This window comes from Branchiostoma belcheri, unplaced genomic scaffold, assembly GCF_001625305.1.
Source record: "Branchiostoma belcheri isolate BF01 breed outbred unplaced genomic scaffold, Haploidv18h27 scaffold17, whole genome shotgun sequence".
In the NCBI taxonomy this organism is placed as follows: domain Eukaryota; kingdom Metazoa; phylum Chordata; class Leptocardii; order Amphioxiformes; family Branchiostomatidae; genus Branchiostoma; species Branchiostoma belcheri.
Window position 1 is genome coordinate 2,699,367 of NW_017803157.1, and position 20,267 is coordinate 2,719,633.

Genomic DNA, 20,267 nt, shown 5'->3' on the forward strand with positions numbered 1-20,267 from the left:
ATATCAGTCGACCAGGACCACATCTACCTTTGTATACGAATCGAAGGGAATTTGAGTTAGATTTTAGTCAGATTTGACCACCTGAACACTGCTGTCTTACTCCTGAATGTCTGGCTGATGTTGTTGTGACTTACAGTCGGCTGTGTCCAGCAGCTAACAGAAACAGAAGAAGAAGACAGCCGAACACCAGCCAGCCATGGTCCAACCTCACGACCAACTCCCGAATATTTTCAACATTTTGAAATATCCAGCTGGTGCAGCCTAACAGTAGCCGAACTCGTAGAACACCAGCCGACTTTGCTTCCTACCCTACTCCTAACCATGGTTGAGGGCCGTTTGGCTAGTGTTCTGGAAGCCAAACCCGTGAAGATGTGAGGTTGGGGAGAGTTCGGCAGTGTTTGGGAGGTCATATTCAGCTATGTGTGACAGGGGCTTTAATTACTGTTCAATTAAGATAGCTGCTCCAACTTCCTTTCCCAATATGCTCGTCTAAATTGTAGTAGTGACTACCACGGTCTGTATTTCATACACGTTGGACAACAGTCATTAGACGGAACTCCATTACCTAAAGTGCGTATGTTCCTTTCAAAGTACCGCCTAAGATTCCATCAGTGCTGCAGCGTGGGTTGACTTATGGAAGTTTAAGACGCCAGGGTAAGACTTACGTGCACTATGTGTAGGCTCAATCTTCACCCAGGAGTTGATGGAAGAAAGCAATGATTGGAGAGCGGAAATAAACTTTTTTGGACCAAAGACCAGCCGGAACATCAAAACTTGACAGGCATACCTTGAATCCATTTTTGCTCGGTTCGATTTCAAGTATCGTCTTGAAATATAATACATCATGTACCATTATCAGAAACCTGATATCTACTTTGAGAAGGACCCAAGATAGAAGATAACAAAAACCTTCACATTGTAAGTCTTATACCTGGATTTGTTGTATGAATTGAATGAATCTTATACATGTCTTGTTACGCTAGCATTTGGGAATTGTTGGCAATTCTGTACCTCAGTGTAAAGTCGTTATCTTATTTGTCACTGGCAACACTGAATGCTGAATAGGCAGCTAAGAGTTATTCAGCATTCAGTTATGGCATGCTCGTCTTTGTTACCATCAGAATGGGCTGTGTGACATTGCATTTCTCACAAAACACCATAATAAGGTGGAGTAAATTTATATGTATTCTATCTATGGGTTCGCCCTTTAGACCTCACACACATTCAGAACCGTCCCTCTAAACACCAGCCGAACAAGGTTGGCTACAAGTTCGGTCCAGGTTTAGGCCACTCCTACCGGTCTTTACTAATCGAATTTGAGTTGAATTTGAGTCAAATTTGAATGCCAACCACGCACCGACTTACTACCAAACATCATTCAACCACCAGCCAACCGTGACTGAACCTCTCATACACAGACAAATGTTTCAAACATTTTGAAACATTCTGCTGAATTATAGCCGACCTGGCCGAACACCAGCCAACCACAGTCGACCTTTCTCCGATCTACTCCTAACCATGTTTATTTTTATTCCAACATGTAATCACCAGACGTGGTGACGGCACACTCAAGTTTTTTCAACTTATATTAAAGCCGCCACCAACACTTGGGACAAATACATGACAGGACAATACTCATTTACACCTGAGCTAAGTGAGGAAAGTCGTGTTAAGTGCCTTTCCCAAGGACACAAGATCGGTGGCATGTCAGGACTCGAACCCGGGACTCTTATTCCTGAGTCGCGCACCCTGCCGCTACGCCACACGACCCCACATAACCATGGTTGTGGGTCTTAATGTAGTTTTCTGGAGGCCAAATCCGTGAATGTGTGACAAGGGACTTTAAGCAGAATACGCCCCCTTCCCCTTAACTTTATAGCAAACTCTACGACCAACCCATGGCCTCTTGGAGAGGATCCCACATCTTCAGCTAGACATGACATATCCTCTAATACTTTAAAAGCATTTGTCTTGTTCCAGTCTGGCTTCCTGGCGCTGAAACAGGCAGATAGCATTGTGGTGTAGAGATGTAGGCTACGATTTCTCCAAAGTTGGCAGCATGGGAACATTAGCACTAATCCTTTTGTAATGGTGGGTGGCTATGAGTTGAAAGATATCTGTTGGAATATCTGGCTGTTTAAAGATAAATGCCGCCCAGCTTAACATCAATAGTCTCACGCAGTAAAACCTGGCAGCATTTTGTTGTCATTGACTTTCCTTAAGGTGGTCTTTTTTTGCCTGAGGAAGATATGAAGGGTAGTATATTGACGTTGGCACTGGCTGGACAAACCTTCAACATTCACGCCAACAGTTTTTTAAACATTTCTTGACGCCATACTAATGTATTTTGTTTAGATGGGTATTAGAGTTGCCAAACCCAAATGCGGATGTACATAGTAGCTTGTCACGTTGCTTAAGCTGATATTGCAGTTATGTGGACCATTTTTGTTGCTGGAGTAAAAAAAATCTTTTCGGGTCGAACATTGCCAGAGGTATAATCTTAGTCTTAAAACAAGCTATGGATTATTGCGTACAATTCCCAGCCCCCTCATGAGGCTTGTTCCCTTAACTTAAACGTCAATGATTTCAAGTTTGGGGCTAGCTTTATTGTTATTGAGTGGGCCGGCTACTTGCAGCCGAGTGTTGCATTGTCAAGAGCTTACATTACTATTGGTGGGACGGATTTGCAAAGGTCTGGAATGGCTGTTAACTCAGTTGACATCAAAACGACCTCAGGTGGGGCCATAGGACTTACTCTTTTCGATACGTATGGTGGGTTCTTTAACGTGCATGAGGTGTGGCTCTCCCCAAACACGGGACCTCCATTTATTATAACGTCCTATCCAAGGGACGTCCGTAGCAAAAGTACTCATTTCAAGTGAGGAAAGTACCTTTCCGAAGAGCACAAGATCGGTGACATGGCAGGATTCGAACCCGGCACCTCTTGGTTCTGAGCCGAACACTCTGCTGTAACGCCACGCGACCCAACTGGAGTTCTTGCATGAAATATCACACAAGGAAGGGACATAAGCCGGTGCAAGTCGCCCTGACACGGGGCCAGAAGGCACGCGTCGCCGTGTGATGTATGAGGCTGTAACCGGCCTGGCAATTTGGCGCTAGCAGAATCTTCAGGCAGGTCAACACCTACAACACACCCAACAAGACACCGCGCCATCAACGGTTCGAGGGCTGTGGGTCCGAAGAAGAGTCACTGCTTATGATCTACGAACGATTAGAGATATGCGTATATGCGGATCTTTATTTGTTCTTTTATTATTTTTCATAGTACAAAAATTGTATGGTACATTTGAAAAAAAGATAATAAGCAGAAAACAGAAGGTAATAATACACGTGTAACTAATACACAAACACCAAACAAATTGATAACTATAATAAACGCTGAATACGCTTTTTTAAACACATCGAAACATAACTACATATTTTGTCCACTATACATTCATTCCTGCATGACATCAGGTATGTGAAAGTCTCTTGCACTTACATTGTTGCATATATCTTGTCTAATTGTATATACAGTCTTAAATAGCGTTTGGTATTTATCTTCATAAGACAACAAAGAGAACTTAATAACACAACAAAGAGAGACAGATTTGGATATATCTTTACATGAAATGGTTCCCACAACGCAAAAATAGGTAAATATATAAAGGAATGCTTTGTTATTAGAGAAAATACCGAAACTTGTGATTAGCCCACTCGATTGTAACACTTTATCAAAGACTTGTGCTAGCCCTTACTGTTTGAATAATTAAGATATGTTAGGTTTTATTCGACATTAGGTCTTATCCAACATTTATTTTTATTGTTTGTTACTCTCTTTATGTAGTTTGCCATACATTGTACCTTGTGCAATTGTCGTGCAATAAAGCTCTTTCATATAAGACAAAGAGAAATCACTATAACTAATACGCCCGTATGTATTGTGAAGAGCCCAGACACCGAAGATTTACGCCTGGCCATGAATGAGTACCACCCCATAGGGTGGATTCCCATCTCTGTCGAGATTGGTTCTGTACGCAATGGATAACACCGGAGCAATAGTTCGTATTGCCACCGCGGGATCGATATACCGTGACGACAGTCACAAAAACGGGGTGGCGTTAAAGGCATCCGATGTAGTTTTTAGGACTTGGAAACCCGATTTTTCAAAGTCAATATTCTAGTCACTTATCTACATACTGAGTTGATACCACACTATTCCAATGTATATTGACCCTCATGGAGCGAAAATACCCAACATTCTGACGGAAAATGGTTACTGTACGGGCCCTGGGCTGATTTTTAGGGTACCACCCAGAAAATAAAGGAGTCATCTTGGGGCTTGTTTCTGCAGTTTTAAATACCCAAAGTATGAAATGCTGATTTAAATGTGCTAATTTGAAGTATTATGTGTCAATATCACAAAGATTGCTTTATTCGAATATTTCCAGTTTTGCTGACCTGAAATCACATTGGATGCCCACAACCGAGCGTCAAGACTACATGTTTGGTCCCAGCCTTACTTTCTTATATTGTAGAAGAATGTCATTCTTATAACGTTTCATATACGATTACATACGCTGAGGTCATATCTTGTGATTAGCCCACTCGATTGTAACATCAAAGACTTGTGCTATCCCTTATTATTTGAATAATTATGATAGATATGTTAGGTTTTATTCGACATTGGGTCTTATTCAACACATTTTTTTTACTGTTTTGTTACTCTCTTTATGTAGTTTGCCATACATTGTACCATGTGCGATTGTCGTGCAATAAAGTTCTTACTTATTTCCAAACCGGGGCCCGACCGGGCTGTTTGCATCAACGAAAAATTAACAAATTTTGTCTTTTTTTCTCTTTTATATCGTACTTTTTTTTCGTTCCCGAAATCTGCCCGGTCGGGCCCCGGTTTGGAAATGTGAGCTCCGCAATACAGAATGAATTACAAATTATTGACAATTGACTCAAACCTATATTGTCTGTACAGAACGGTTTATAATTGATTTAATGTTAAAACTGCCTACAAAAGCTATTTAATTCACATAATGATCCATTTTGTACATAAACGATTACAAACCGAGAAATGAATTGCAGATTATAGACCTTGACTCAAAGCCATATCGTCAACACAAAACGGTTTATAATTGACTAAATGTTTTAAATTGTCTACAAATCATCATGAAGGCAACATTTTTTTGCCGTTTTTTTTTATTTTACACGCTTGCATCAGTTTGGGGGTTCCCAGAGGATGTCATCCATATAATCAAATCAACATGGCCTTAGTCCGAAAAGCGGCATACACACACAAACACCCGTCAATAGCGTGAAACTTTCAAAGACGCTTACGTGCAATTATGGGTCTACTCCCGGTAGATGATCCAGTTATGCAGGAACTTTATCAGGTTTTCCGCGCTCTGTGTGTCACTCCGATGCTCCACGCTCGTTTCAAGCGGACGGGAAGGTGCAAAAGAGCACCATTAGGAGCCAACATTACCTCCCAGCTAGAGTTGACACCGAGAACCCAACGCTGAGTGCACGGAACGAAATCGAATTAGATGCCGCCCCCCTCCCTGCCCCTAGATCGATGGTTTTCTGGGTAATGGATTCGTGAAAGCAGTCGTTTGATGTCAGAGCGGTTCGATCGTATTCCTTCAATAAAACGTGTTGTTCGTTTTTCTGCCCGTCACATAAAAGAACAGAAAACTTTGTGGATATGTTTGATAAGCGAAGAGTAACGGGTGGTCCTTAGACAGAGAAGTTACCAATTAATTGACGATTTAAAGGCTTCGAACGCAATTTCAGGGCGGCAGCACAAAAAAACTAGAACAAATCATCTACAGTACAAAAGAAGCAATTGTTTTCCATCAGTGACATCGTCCTTTTGCCTCACAGATGCTATGGGATATAGGATTGATTTAACTTACTACATGAACAGAAAATTGAATTCATCTTGTACAAAATATAAGGGTCTTCGCTTACGCTTGAGCTTCTTTCTTCCGTGTTTCTATATATATCAAAAGAAGCTTTAGCACAAGACGTTTGTGAGATGTGTGAAGTTATTGAGATGACTTTCCTGACAGCTTGACTAATGAGACGATCTGCCAACTGCTTTAAGTTCTTACCGGAGCCACACAATGTTCCCGTTTCTACTACTGCCAACATGATCTAAGACATAGCAATATACTCAAGTGAATTGCAGCTCTGGAAACGTAAATCTGTCTACAGTCTATAATCCTATACAAAGGTTCCTTAAAACCGTTGCAATCACCGAAACAAGAAGCGCGCACTGCACGAATAGCTAGATTTACCAATGGTAGTAAATGCCAATAAAGTCAGGTAGTGTGTACTTTGTAAACAGTGTCTGACTTTACAAAAATATAAGTCAAGTCCGATAATTTTCTAGTGAATGAAATGACCAGATTTGACTTTCATTTACTACCACTGTTAAGTCCGCTACTGCTCACAAAGTAAACATTACCCTTTTACCTACTTTTACTAGCATTTACTACCATTGCTAAAAATGCAAATTTCGTACAGCGGCATTAATTTGTAGTAAAACATTTGGGAGAAACAAAGTTATCTATTGCTCGTAATGATTTAGTGCTCAAAAGGCTGCGAGTTCTGGCGCTTCATGTTGCGGAAAAATATATTTTATTGCCTGAGGACAGTGTTATCGCTAGACTACAGCACTGCCTGGCGGAGTAGGGTTCCTACTGGGCAGGTATACGGGCGGAAGGTGGGCCGAACTTTCACAGTTATAAAACATTTTATACTCTCCAGGACACAATTCTGATGTTAGAGAGTCACGTGTTAGTCTAGCCTTAAGCAGTAACACATTTATTTACGGAACTGGTATTGGAATAAGTCGACTAAGTGATACTGGTACAAATACGTTCTGTGTTACTTTAAACCCCTGCCACACGTACACATTCAGAACCTTCGACCGACTACCGACAAACCAAGATTGGCTGAATTCGGGAGCAGTCTGACCAGATTTAGGTCAAGCCTACTTTTCTATAAATATAGAATTTAAGTTAAATTTGAGTCAAATTTTACTGCCAACCACGCCCGACCTACTTCCGATCACCAGTTAACCATGGCCAAACCTCCGCTACAAACATAACCCGAACAATTAAACATTTTGAAACATCCGGCTGGTGCAGCCAAACAGTAGCCGACCAGGCCGAACAACAACCGACCTTGCTTTCAACCAACTCCTAACCATGGTTGGGGAACGTTCGGCTAGTATTCGGGAGGCCAAATTTGGGTATGTGTGACAGGGGCTTTACATCCCACCTCATTGAATCTTGAATCACCCCCTAATCACACTACTCATGACTGATGGCCGTATCCAATCTTGAAAATTAATTAAGGAAGTGTGATATAATCACACCCATAACTTTTCATAAACATTCCAACTATCTATCACCTTGCTCCTAGTATGCTCTGATATTAAATACCAAGCTAAAATATATGACATCAAAATAAAAGTTGAACTTTAAATGAAATATCGCAAAAGATACCTTGTCAAAAAGCTTTCAGACTAGACACAAACACAATAAAAGCACTATAGACCGTAATGTGTGTGATTTATATACGTTGAATATGATAAAGTATGTTATAGCTTGCTGCAGTAACATGTTATGTGGAACAGTTTTCCAACTTACGTTTTTTACGACAGAGCGTAATGCAATATGTTTGGATCGTTGTAAAGATTAATATTGTTTCTTTTTAATTAACGGGAATTGGACTATGACGAAATTAATATTTAGGGATTCCCTTTTCACTGTGTTTAATTTACTTCTGTTTTTCACAATACAGTTTTCTACCCGGGTAGCAGACCTCGGACTTCTTTCGGGCGCCATGGTTTTAAGAAATAAGTCAACATTCACGTACAACGTATTTACCCCTTTTTTCATTTATTCTATCAAGATTCTGCGCCAATAAAAGAAACGATGAAGCATGTTCCACGTGTCAATGCCACAAAGCATCCTAGGCGGGGTGAAAAATGGAACAGGTCACGGAAATTAAGTTTGAAATGAGCGTGGGTCAGCGAATCTCTCTAAATCAGTCCTCCCACTAAAACTGTCTCGTGCCTTTTCCCGATCCTCCAGCAGAATAATCCAGACAACAAATCTAGCCCGCTGCTCACCGCGTATGCGTGAGGAGAATACACATTCTCTAACCTAGTGCTAGTGTAACGGAAATGAAAAGAAACCTACAGTGGGGGTCGCTGGAAGACAGACGTAGAATGTCCAGACTGTGCATGATGTACAAAATGACTAATAAACTGGTGGACGTACCAACCACTAAGTATCTGATACCAGACCAGAAAAGAACAAGAAACAGTCATGCCTTCACATATCAGAGTTATCAACCAAGAATTGAGGTGTTCAAAAACTCGTACTTCCCCAGAACTATCGTAGACTGGAACTCGTTGCCACCAAGCACAGTAGGGGCACCATCACTAGAAAGCTTTAAACAATTCCTGCAATTAAATGTGCAAAGATTGAGTGTAAGAAGTCGTTCGGTGTGATATAGCTAGCTGCCGCCGCACCGCGTGCCTGCGAAGATGGTGAGTTACGCCGAAGGCCGTAATACCGGCTGTACAGATACAAATACAGAACCGTTAGGCCATGTTTGAAAACGTTTTTGACCATACTGTAAATCAGCTGCAAAATGAGAAAATATATGACGTAAATGACAATAAATACTTCTGTCGTAGAATGTCAAAATTAATTTCAAAGGAAAGGAGCAAAATGTGAAGAAATGAAAATGGAGAGTCTATTATTCACCATACCATACTCTGTGTGTTTAGTCTTTTGAACGTCATGACCACGTAGATTTCATAACGAAGACAACTTTTTTACCAAAAGTTTTTTTTTTTATATTGACATGCGTGCATCAGTTTTGGGGTTCCCAGAGAATGTCATCCATATAATCAAATCAACAATGCCTGATGAGACGGTTATAATTTAAGATAGCACAGCAGGGAAACTTGAAAATGTGATCAACTTGACTCCCTCAGGATTACTGAAGCGAAGATTGACCTTATGATGTAGGACGGATAAGAAATCGGTTGTCGTGTTGTGATATCAATGCTTCAGCACACACCGAAATGTGAACATTCATCAGACCAGAGTGTACTCTCATTTCATTTCATTTTATTTATTTATACAGGTTTTTTGGCGCTTTTCAAAGCTCCCTGTGACGTAATAAAAGGTATAATTACAATCAAATGGTAATGATAAAAGAAACGGAACGGACTAATAAAGTACATAAAACATACGAAATAAATATGACAAATGATATAAATAATAATGGAACTGAATTTGCATATCAAAGTCTAAAAGCAAAATGGAAAATTAACAACAAATCATATTAACTGTTGAGTAAAGAAAGGGTAGTCTTGAAGACACTCTAAACTGGAATAAATATTTTTTTTGTCATGGGAATTAAACTGTTCTCTAACTTCAAGAAATTGACTGACCGGAATTTTCGACCGAATTGCTCGGTCTTTATCAGACCCAAGTGCTGTACACACGTGATTTTGTCCCACGTGTGACGTCAGCACTGGGTCAAAGTTTGTCAGAAGTCGGTACCGCCCCCCCCCCGGTTCCGGTGAGTGAATTTCTTTGGAGTTGGATATCAGTTTAATTCTCATCATGTAAATTACTAACTTAGATGAAAGTTCATGCTAACAGCTATCCACTTTGATTCTTTGTTTCTTTTCTATTATTTTTTGTTTTGTCAATAAAGAATCTTTAATCTTCTATTAATTTTTTTCATATATTCAGGGTCGACATTAGTTTTTCCCCCATTTTGACATCCTTTGACCTCGTTGATGTACAAGAGTACTCCTATAGTTATATAAATCAAATTTATCTCGGGGAAATTTAACTGTTCCTGTTTTGAGTATTCCATATTCGTGTATGGCAGACTCTTGGGTCATATATATATATATACAGCAAATTGATGTTTCCCCTTAGAAACCAAATTTAACTCTTTGTATTGCTCTGAACCAGGCCCCACATAACGGGTTACTTCCTACAGTGGTCAAACAAGTCAGAAACATCATCAGCAAAAATCCCCGTGAATACTTGGGGGAGAAATAACATGGTCCGGTACTGTGCTATTCATACTGACTACTGCACACATAATGGCAGCCAGTGGAAACTAAAGGTTCTCTGAAACATCATCAGCAAAAATCCCCGTGAATACTTGGGGGAGAAATAACATGGTCCGGTACTATGCTATTCATACTGACTGCTGCACACATAATGGCAGCCAGTGGAAACTAAAGGCTCCCTGAAACCTTCAATGACTCTCGGTCAAACCCATTAGCACTTACGGGAACGGCCGGTATAAAAATGGATTTTCTGGCTTTGTAAAGAGAAAGACTGTTCCTCTGGGCTGTGTGGAGGTTCCAAGGGCGTAATTACACCCCGGCCTTTTTTCTGACCGAAAATGAAAACACGTTTGAAGGTAGGAAATTCATTCTCCAAGCGATTACTGTGGCACAAAAGTGTACTTTTGTTCCCCCTTCTTGCTTCTTAGACTACTTCTAAGGAGTGAATATAACTGTACAGGCGGGGCTAAATTTGACGCGAGGGTTTCTGTTGTCAAATATATCATTCACCGTTTGTTCAAGGTCTTTTCAAAATGAAAATGTGTCACCAACTCAAGTATACCCTACATAAACCACCAGAAGCTTAACTAGAAATAAAATAGATTAGTTGCCATGTCTCTCTTACCTGTTTATGTATTACATATCCTCTCTCTGTCTCTTACTTTATCAGTTTAATGTATAGATAGATACTAGAAGAAATTGTACTTTATGTAAGCACATGGTTTGTATTGATTGTCCTTGTCCGTTTGCAATTTGCCCTCGAGCATGAACTTGCAATAAATATTATGATGTAAAACGTCATAATTTTGTGCCTTGGCACTCTAAAGAAGCAATGTGAGGCTGTAAAAGAAATGTTCCATTTAGTATGTTCTTTCTGTCAGGGAGATATGTTTATCTCTCAGTTATTGATCCAAGTTTCTTAGCTCAATTGAGGTGTTGCACTTGATGCACCGTGATTGTTTGAGATGCTACAAAGGTGTGTATAAAAACTGCTTTGTCAAGTAATCTGCCGGCACGCTCGATACATCCTCCGCACCCTCCTGTCAGCTGGACCGGCACAAGTGAACCCCAGACTCCCTTAAGTATTATCGATTGCAATATCACACATCGCTTATCTTTCTTAGCAGGGGGAAAATCTTTACCTGCAGACGGCCAGCGCCGTTAGCGTGAAGGCAGACCCGCTGATGGCGACCCCCTGAAGCGTGTTGCTCACCCGGCACATCAGGAAGCCAAGACCCTCCTCTGGAGTAACAAGAAAAACACCATGTCTTATCTATCGATTAACGCCACGGAGGTACTGTTTTTTGGTTTGTGTGTATGCGTGTCCGTGTGTGTGTCTGTGTTTCGATGGCGACCCCCTTGGAGCGTGTTGCTCACCCGGCACATCAGGAAGCCAAGACCCTCCTCTGGAGTAACAAGAAAAACACCATGTCTTATCTATCGATTTACGTACATGGAGGTATTGTGTGTGTGCGTGTCCGTGTGTGTGTGTGTCTGTCTGTCTGTGTTTCGATGGCGACCCCCTGAAGCGTGTTGCTCACCCGGCACATCAGGAAGCCAAGACCCTCCTCTGGAGTAACAAGAAAAACACCATGTCTTATCTATCGATTTACCTACATGGAGGTATTGTTTTTGGTATGCCTGTGTGTGTGCGTCTATGTGTGTGAGTGTGTGTGTGTGTGTTGTGTGTGTGTGCGTGCTCGTGTGTGTGTGTGTGTGTGTGTGTGTCCGTGTGTGTGCGTGTGTGTATGTATGTGTCCGTGTGTGTGTGTGTGTGTGTGTGTGTGTGTGTGTGTGTGTGTGTGTGTGTGTGTGTGTGTGTGTGTGTGTGTGTGTGTGTGTGTGTATGTCCGTATGTGTGTGTGTGTGTGTGTCTGTGTCTGTGTGTGTCTGTGTGTGTCCCTGTGTCTGTGTGTCTGTGTTTCCACATGGCCCTCAGGTCAGGTTAAAAGGAATATGGTTGGGTTCAGTCTGTCCCAGAGTGAAAACGTCTAGGTCTGGTAGCGCTCACTGTTTTCACAGGTGTTTTTTATATGGTGTTGTTTCCCTTGCACGATAAAGTTACACTTTGTAGACATCATGGTGAATAAGAAGGGGACACAGTCACCATCACACAAGATCTAAATATTTCATGGAGGCTTGAAGTGTTCAGTTATTCGATTCAATCCACTGCTTCGTATCTGCACACATCTTCGTATCTTCCCATTATAGAAAATATATCAAACGATAGACAAAACCTAGTCAAACATCAGATTTGGCAAACACACAAAAAATCATATGTATGACGTAGTGATAGAGATAAGGTAATTAACTATGTTCCATTGTCTCATGCGCTATTGGTTTGCATCCTTGCCTTTGCACATGTCAACTTTATAATGCTACCTAAGTCTAAGATTAAGTGTCTTTTCGGGGTGTTAAATTTCGTGTTAGCGGTACGACCACGTTAAGAAAGTCGAGAATGGTGTTTCTAGATTGCTAATGTAACGAACGTGAAATAGACACTGCACAAGGTTATCATTTACATTCATGACGGTTTTTAAACATCGTCTCTTGTAGCTGGCCCGAGATATCCGCACGGCCAAATGTACGACCTACTTAATTGGAAGTGATGGCCCTTTTGGCATCATTTCATCGCACCATGTTCCCGTCAATTCCCATCCACGTCGCCTCAAAGTTGTCATATCAATGGAGAATACAGCATTGAGAGTCGTACAGTATTGTTACGGCTAGAGGCGCCATATGAACGCCATCCAACGCTAATTATCGGTGCAGAGCTCGTCTCCCTAACTCCGGAAGGTAGGATAGAGGTTTAATGTGTTTGGTATCCTTCCGAATTGCTTTTGTAGTGAGGTCAATTCTGTATGGACTCAAATCAATGTGTAGTCCATGCACGGCTTCGACAATGTGTTATACATGTACTGGTTGATTCCTGTTGATGCTAAGATGCTGCGGGCGATACAAGGAAGGGTCTCCTCACAAGCCCCTGTCACACATTCACGAATTTAGCCTCCCGAACATTAGCCAACGCCCCGCAACTATCGTTAGGAGTAGGTCGGAGCAAAGTCGGCTGGTGTTCAGCGAAGTCGGCTAGTATTCTGCCGCGCTAGCCGAATGTTTCAAGATGTTTAAAACTTTGGTCGTTCGAACAAGGTAGGCTGGTGTTCGGTTGTAAGTCAGCAAAAACATCAACCAACCATTTGGAGTAAGTGTGAAGTTTTCTGGGTGTCTTCTGGGTCAAATTTGACTCAAATTTAACTCAAACTCGGTAGGCGTGGCCTAAATCTGGTCAGACTGTGGTCGGCTGGTGTACAGGGGCAAGGTCGGGGAAAACTCGTGAATATGTGACAGCGTCTTCACAAACTTTTCCTTCAGAAATCTGTCCCACCATATGATCGATTGATTGTAAAAGTTCCAAAAAAATGTCATCAATTGTAATCTGTTGTCTTCTTCCATTCATTTTAATCGCTAATAAGTCCTTGCGGACGCTGTGGAGAGATGCTGTTGTCGTCACGACTTTCCCAGCGTGAGTTCCCGGGGTGCCGAGTGGAGGTAAATGAATACCAGGGGAAACCAGAAGAATGCATCGACTGATATCGCTCATCAAGCGCCAGGTGGCTGGTAGTCAGGGGTAATTATAGAGATTGCGCTGCCTCGGCTGGGATACAGCGGCATCAAGAAAAACACTATCGATTTTCTTTCTTAAGAATTCTCAATGTAGAGAGAATGGGGCGGAATGTTTTCAAGGTATTGTGACTTGTTGAATGGAAGGGAAAAGGCCTGCGGTTCGGACATGGTTGGCTGGTGTTCGGGAGTAGGTCGGGGCGTGGCACTGATTATGTGCAGAATAGACGGTATGTTTTTAAGGTAGTGTGGCTTGTTTAAGGGAAGGAAAAAATCTTGAAGCTCGGCCATGGTTGGCTAGTGTTCAGACGCAGATCGGGGCGTGGTTGGCAGTCAATTCGATATCTTTAGGAAATATATAAATTCACAATGGACGGAATGTTTTAAAGGTGTTGTGACTTGTTGAATGGAAGGGGAAGTCCTGGTGGTTGGCTGATGTTCAGAAGTAAGTCGGGGCGTGTTTGGCAATAAAAATTTGACTCAAACGTAACTAAAATTCGATTAGAAAGGTTCTTCTTGTGTGGTTCTGGGGGAAGGCATCTTAATATCCAAATGCTATAAGTGATTTTTGCACCATGCACTGTACGAAAAGTTGGATTTAGCAATGGCAGTAAATATCAGTAAAATCTGGTAATGATTACTTGGTAAACAGTACCAGACTTTACAATGAAAGTAAAATAAAAGTCAAGTAAGGTCATTTCAAACTTAACAATAGTAGAAAATGAAATTGACTGACTTGATTTTTATTTAGATGATGATGATGATGATGACTGGTTTATTATTCACATAAACAAATACATAGACGGTGGCAGCCTGAATGGCTGAATTGTAGACTTTTTTACAATTTAAAAACTTGACAATATTATCCATTGGGACTTCAATACAAACACTACATATACATAGAAAATACAATATCAAAAGTTACTACCGTTGTTTGAGTCCCATACTGTTAACAAAGTAAACAATACCAGACTTTACTGGCATTTACTACCATTGATAAATACAAATTTCATAGTGTCATTTGCCATTTGTCAACTTTTCGTGCAGTGCCAGTTTCAGGTGACATAACGTCCAATCGCCTGTGTGCGGCCAGACATTGCCATGCTCTAATGTTGTAATATTGGTTTTCCCGTCGTCTCGATTGCCCAGGATAGCTCGGGAGAGTAGGCGTTATATGCACGGACGGGCGTATGGCCATGGGACCCAACCTGAACGTGTGACCATATAGCGCATGCAGAGTGAGCTTTACGACACACTCTGTCATTTGACGGGGCCAAAGCAAAGGAAATGATATTCTGTTCTACAGCAGATTGCTTAGCCTCTACCTTGCACCGCGGATCGCTGGAAAAATAGTAGAAATTGGCCGAAATAAAGGAATAGTACACCAGAGAAGATCCAGGGCCATTGAAGCTCCAAATGGCCACGGAGCTTCTATGGCCCTGGATCTTCTCTGGTGCCTGGTAGAGGCTACAGATTGCTCCGTGGACTGAGATCATGTTTTAGACTTGCTAAAGGTCGGTTCCCCGGTGCAGCGCATACAATACACTTATTAACCGTATATCACATTTATACCATCCATACTGACTGGGTGCATAAAATGGGGCCTTGTAAAGGATACCAGGTTCTACTCTTTGCCGATACAGATGACACATAAGAAAAAGAGAGCTTCATATTTCTTTAGGTGTACATAGTTAAAGGCATCCAGTGCAATTTCAGGGGGGGGGGTCTCTGGAATTTCAGTGTCAATTCAGGGTGGGGGGTATGGCTGAATTTTTAGTTTCAATTTTCTGGTCATCCTTTTAATGTTGTTAGTTGAATCAGTCCGATCCCATAGCGTACTGAAATTTGTGGGACAAAAATGCGATGGACACTGACAGAAAACGGTTGCATGTTTTGTTTTGTAGGTTAGTTCTAGCTTCAAGCAAGGAGGTCTCTTTTTAACCCTCATTACTTCAAGTATGACATGATGACGAAAATGTGCTAAGAAATGGCAGTAAATGTCAATATCAGACAGATTTCCTCATCCAGAATATTGTTTTGCCGCCCTGAAATTGCATCGGATGCCATTAACGCCTAGCTGTTGGTATTCTTACTAAGACGTTATACTTGTAATTACTGCATTAATAAGTCGTTGCAGTTCTTGTAATTATCAACGCATTCATGATGGTCGTTTTATGACAAACAAATCACTATCAAACAACATTATACAGTAAATATTGCGGCGAATTACTTATGGGACTAGACAATAGTGAGCATAATTGCTGCTCATGATCGAATTTTAATTAACTGTCTGGTTTGATTTTTTTGAGGGACGAAGAGGGAAGAAAATCTCCGCCCTGCTGTCAGAATGACATCCATCTGATCCAAACCTTTTACAGCGTGATAGCTTGATTCATGGTCTGGTTATGCGTATTTTTACGATTTTCCTACCAGATCTATATCAGTTAAGCTCCTCGGCTTTCCATTGTCAAACGTGAAGAGTTCCCTCTTGTCATCATACACGAAGAGCGTGCCCTAACCAGTAAAATGAGGTACAACAGAGTGGCGATAAATCTTTGGCGTTCTGCGCATTGAGGAATTGTGAACGTCCGTGAATATCCCAGCGGGAGGCAGCCGTAAAGAAGTTTTGGTGATTACTGTCATTTCTGTTGGCGAGTAACGCATAGGAGATTACAATAATTGGAAAACTTGGGTACTCAGTAGGGTGCCATAAGACCGGAGATGCCTTTAGATGGATGGCGTCAGACTACGTGTTCTAGGCTGTTATGTGATAACTCTTGACAGTCATGTATATACACAAGGCGCGATGTAGGAGTTGGAAGATTCGGCCCATCTACTCTCCAAGCAGAGGTTTGGACTTGGGTGCGTTTCATGCGTTTTTACTCGCCTTTTCTGTACTGGTATCTTTTTGTCGCCAGCCGGTTTGGCAAATGGTAATAATATGTAACTGCCTGGCAAATGGATACAGCCTGGCCAATTTGATACTGTCTTAGCAGCCACCAAAAGATCTGCGTAGACATTACTGCTAACCGAAATGGACGTTCAAACAGTCGACAGCATAGAAAATACTAATTTCAAAACTGTCAATTTTTCTTCATTTAGGATTGACACATTCGAGCACTCAACAGCAAAGCAAATACTTATTTCAAACCTGTCGAATTTTTTTCATTTAGGATTTGCCCTGAAGATTAATAATGTGCATCGTTGCAAAACGAATACGATGTTTCGGGACAGGGCGTCACCTTGAAAGAGGGATTCCGCGTTTGTTATTGCCTGTTCAAGTGTTAGGTGGTAGCTATAGGCACCAGATGCATCAAGTATACCTCATTTTATGATTCTCCTTAGTTTTCGCTATGTAATGGCATTGTGCATTGTAGATATAGCTTCCCTGACTTTGGCTTGAATCGAATATTAACCTATAAATACATACATGTTTTTAAGAAATGGCAATTTATGGAATTCCACTACTCTGGGATATATTAACATATAATTCTTAACAACTTGTAAATGCAATTCCTTGACTGTGTCACTGCGTCAGTGCAATAAATACATCTTGACTCTTCGTCTTGAGAATAAGACCTAGATGCATGTCTTATGAATAGAATTGACACATACAAACCATAGTACTTTCACAACCATTCCATGACAAGAACAGTGAGAGTGACAGAATTTGTGAAACTCTACGTGAAGATGGAAGATTCCTTACCTTGTATAAAGAAGGGGTGGAAGAGATCGTACGGTATACAGAATATGCCAACAAGTAGGTCTACGAATCCCAGATTAAACACAAAACAGAGGGCCGGTGTCCTAAGGTGCGGTTTCCTCCTGATTAGGAACACCAGTAGCACATTCCCAAGGATACAGACGATGAACACGGTTAGGTAGGCGACAAGGTGGAGCATGATGGCGGGAAGGGGCGACGCTTTGTCAGCCGGCCCCATCTGATATTCATCCGTAACGTTTATGATGCTGATCCCATCGGAGAGGTTCGTCTCCGCGGACATCTTTCCACAGTTCGCAGGCACAGTTGGCAGCACAGTTGTAGTAGTAGTAGCAGTAGTAGTAGTAGTCAACACCACTAGGTCATCTCTCGGCGCTTGCATCGTTTTAAAGTCTGAATTGCATCCGATCTCCGTTTGAAACTACCTCCGAGTGGTTCTCCTGGCTCCAAGCGCCCGTTCACGACAATGATCTAAGCAGACGTGACATATTGCTAATGTATCCACGGCGGCCGTGTGCCCATATCGACATAATTGCAAAGATATTACGGGAGTAGCCACACAGCCTCCTACGGGCGTACATCACTGGTTCCATAACCACCGGATTCTCCAAAGCACCCCCCAGGATTGACTCGACAAATGTTGCACGCCCGGAAAAAAGGATTTCGGATATACCAGGTCGACTTTGTGGTCAATCCGGTCCTCCCCTGCGGGCACAGACTTGTTCTGATACGATATGTCTCTCCATGTGATACGAGAGGGCCAACACGTTCCTACATGATCGTTCCTACCACCACCGCAGGCAATATCATCCACTGTAGCTACACCCACGGGCGAGCTGGTTCTGTCCGCATGGCAGAATCGCGCAGACGTTCAAAAATCCAACGCTTCAAGCTGTGTCCAACGCTGTCTCCCTAAAAGCGAACACATAGAACAGCTTTGCTCGGTACTTTCCGTTGACGGAATGCGCCCTACTGCAGCAGTTGGGGGGTTGCATCCATACGTGCTACATTAAACAGCGATGGCATCCCAACGGATAACATCCTGCAGTCCCCTAGCGGACCCAGCATGTTCAACAAATGTGGCAGGAGTCGATTGAATTCACCCGAGCAAGAAATTCGCCTGAGTAAACGACTGGGTCCGATGAATTGTACATTAAGGTATAACATGAGCAGCTATAGGCGGGGGATTGAACAATGCTGCCCCGCTTGATGATGAGGACCCGCAGAGAAGCCCCAGTGCATCACACCACCATCTGTAACGGCTCTTTTGTCTGACTCCCCCTAAAGCCGACAATCGTGGCCTTCGCTAAGCCGGGAGACATGGAGAGTAGTTTCCCGTCTGACGGTAATCCTCCAGCCATTCCGCAAAATGCCACTGATGTAACTGCGCTCATTAAGATTCATATTTGATACGCCATCAAGGTGGAACCGAACAGCTGTATTTAGACCTATTGCTGCGGCCGTTATTAACAGAAATATCTCGGGGAAAAGGGCCACTTTACCCCGCAGATGCGTGGCCTTCATACATATGCACCCGTACCAGCTGTACGCATATGTCAGCTCTGGCCTAGATTCCTGGCACTAAACGTGCCAATTTACCTTATCTTTTAACTTATTACCCTGTGAGATATTGCCTTTACCTTTAAGATATGGGCGTTGTGTGGCGTTATCTTGGAAATGAGTCTTCACTCTCCACTGATGAGAGACTTAAGTCCCAACACGAGTAGCTACACATCTGTGTCCCTCGGGAACGCCGCTTGATATTTAAAATGATAAAGCTAGCTCATCACGACCACGGCTAGCTGTTTGATGTGTGAAACGCTGGCCTATATGGTGATATTTTGGTTTCCAATATCATTCCTTATGAAATATATGTCATTATGAAACGGCACGCGGCATTCCCCTAGCGGTTAATTATTCTCACAGAGAGGTAGATTAAATTTTGTTTACATCAACTATCATGGTTAATGAAAAAACTATATGTGTAGATAAAGGTTCAACAGTTTAGATGTAGAATGAAGAGGTAGGTGGGCACTGCCTCAGGCATTGGATTGAAATGTAGAATCGCATCTGTCATGTGGTGTTTTGAATGGAATCCATAATCAAATCTGAGCCTGCCGGTAACGTTGTTTGTGGGATGGTTACAGTACACTGCAAAAACAAACCTAGTGAAGAAAAACATCTAACCACGCAATGTGGTTTATCCTTACCAATAATAAAGCTGTATTATGTAATATTGTGCAAAAATGTTAGAAAATGCTACTTTAAGGCAAAAGTAGGACAATCAAACATTCTTCGAGCCTAAAATAACCAGAAGATATGGTGTCATGGGGACATCAAACTTGATCGTTCAGTAGGCATGTTTTTCTTGTCTCTACGTCTCTTAGTGTTTAATATGACATGACAATTCTTTGTTAAAGTTAGCATGCCTGGAGTAAGAACGCCCCATCTATGCCGACAAGAGTATATATGCTGAGTTGCTGACTGTAAATGTTGCCTCCGACTATAAAGAAAGGTGATATTTCTTCTTTGGGAATGAGTTAGGACAATTGGTTTGGGTTTGTCGACAGTGTAAGGTTAATGTTTATTTTGCTTGTTCGTTCGTTCGTTTGTTTTGTTTGTTTGTTTGCTTGTTTGCTTGTTTGAACCATTCTTTTCACTCATGAGAAGCTCAAATCAGCCTGCAGACCACTTTTCATTGAAGGCATGACTGAAGAGGCAAGGGTCAGACATAACATATCAAAAAAGATAAAAGTTTGCTTTCATTTAAAGTCTAGATTAATCTATACACAC

At 41.8% G+C, this 20,267-nt stretch overlaps 1 protein-coding gene across 1 annotated transcript in view; it reads right to left on the bottom strand.

Moving 5' to 3' along the window:
- Positions 1–17,757, bottom strand: part of LOC109466607 (neuropeptide FF receptor 2-like) — a 62,755-nt gene extending 44,998 nt beyond the window's left edge. The window contains exons 1-2 of the mRNA XM_019764339.1: positions 17,460–17,757; positions 11,275–11,374 (exon numbers count right to left, since the gene is read on the bottom strand). Coding sequence (XP_019619898.1) covers positions 11,275–11,374; positions 17,460–17,757 — 398 coding nt within the window. The remainder of the gene's footprint in view (positions 1–11,274; positions 11,375–17,459) is intronic.
- Positions 17,758–20,267: the final 2,510 nt, after the last annotated feature.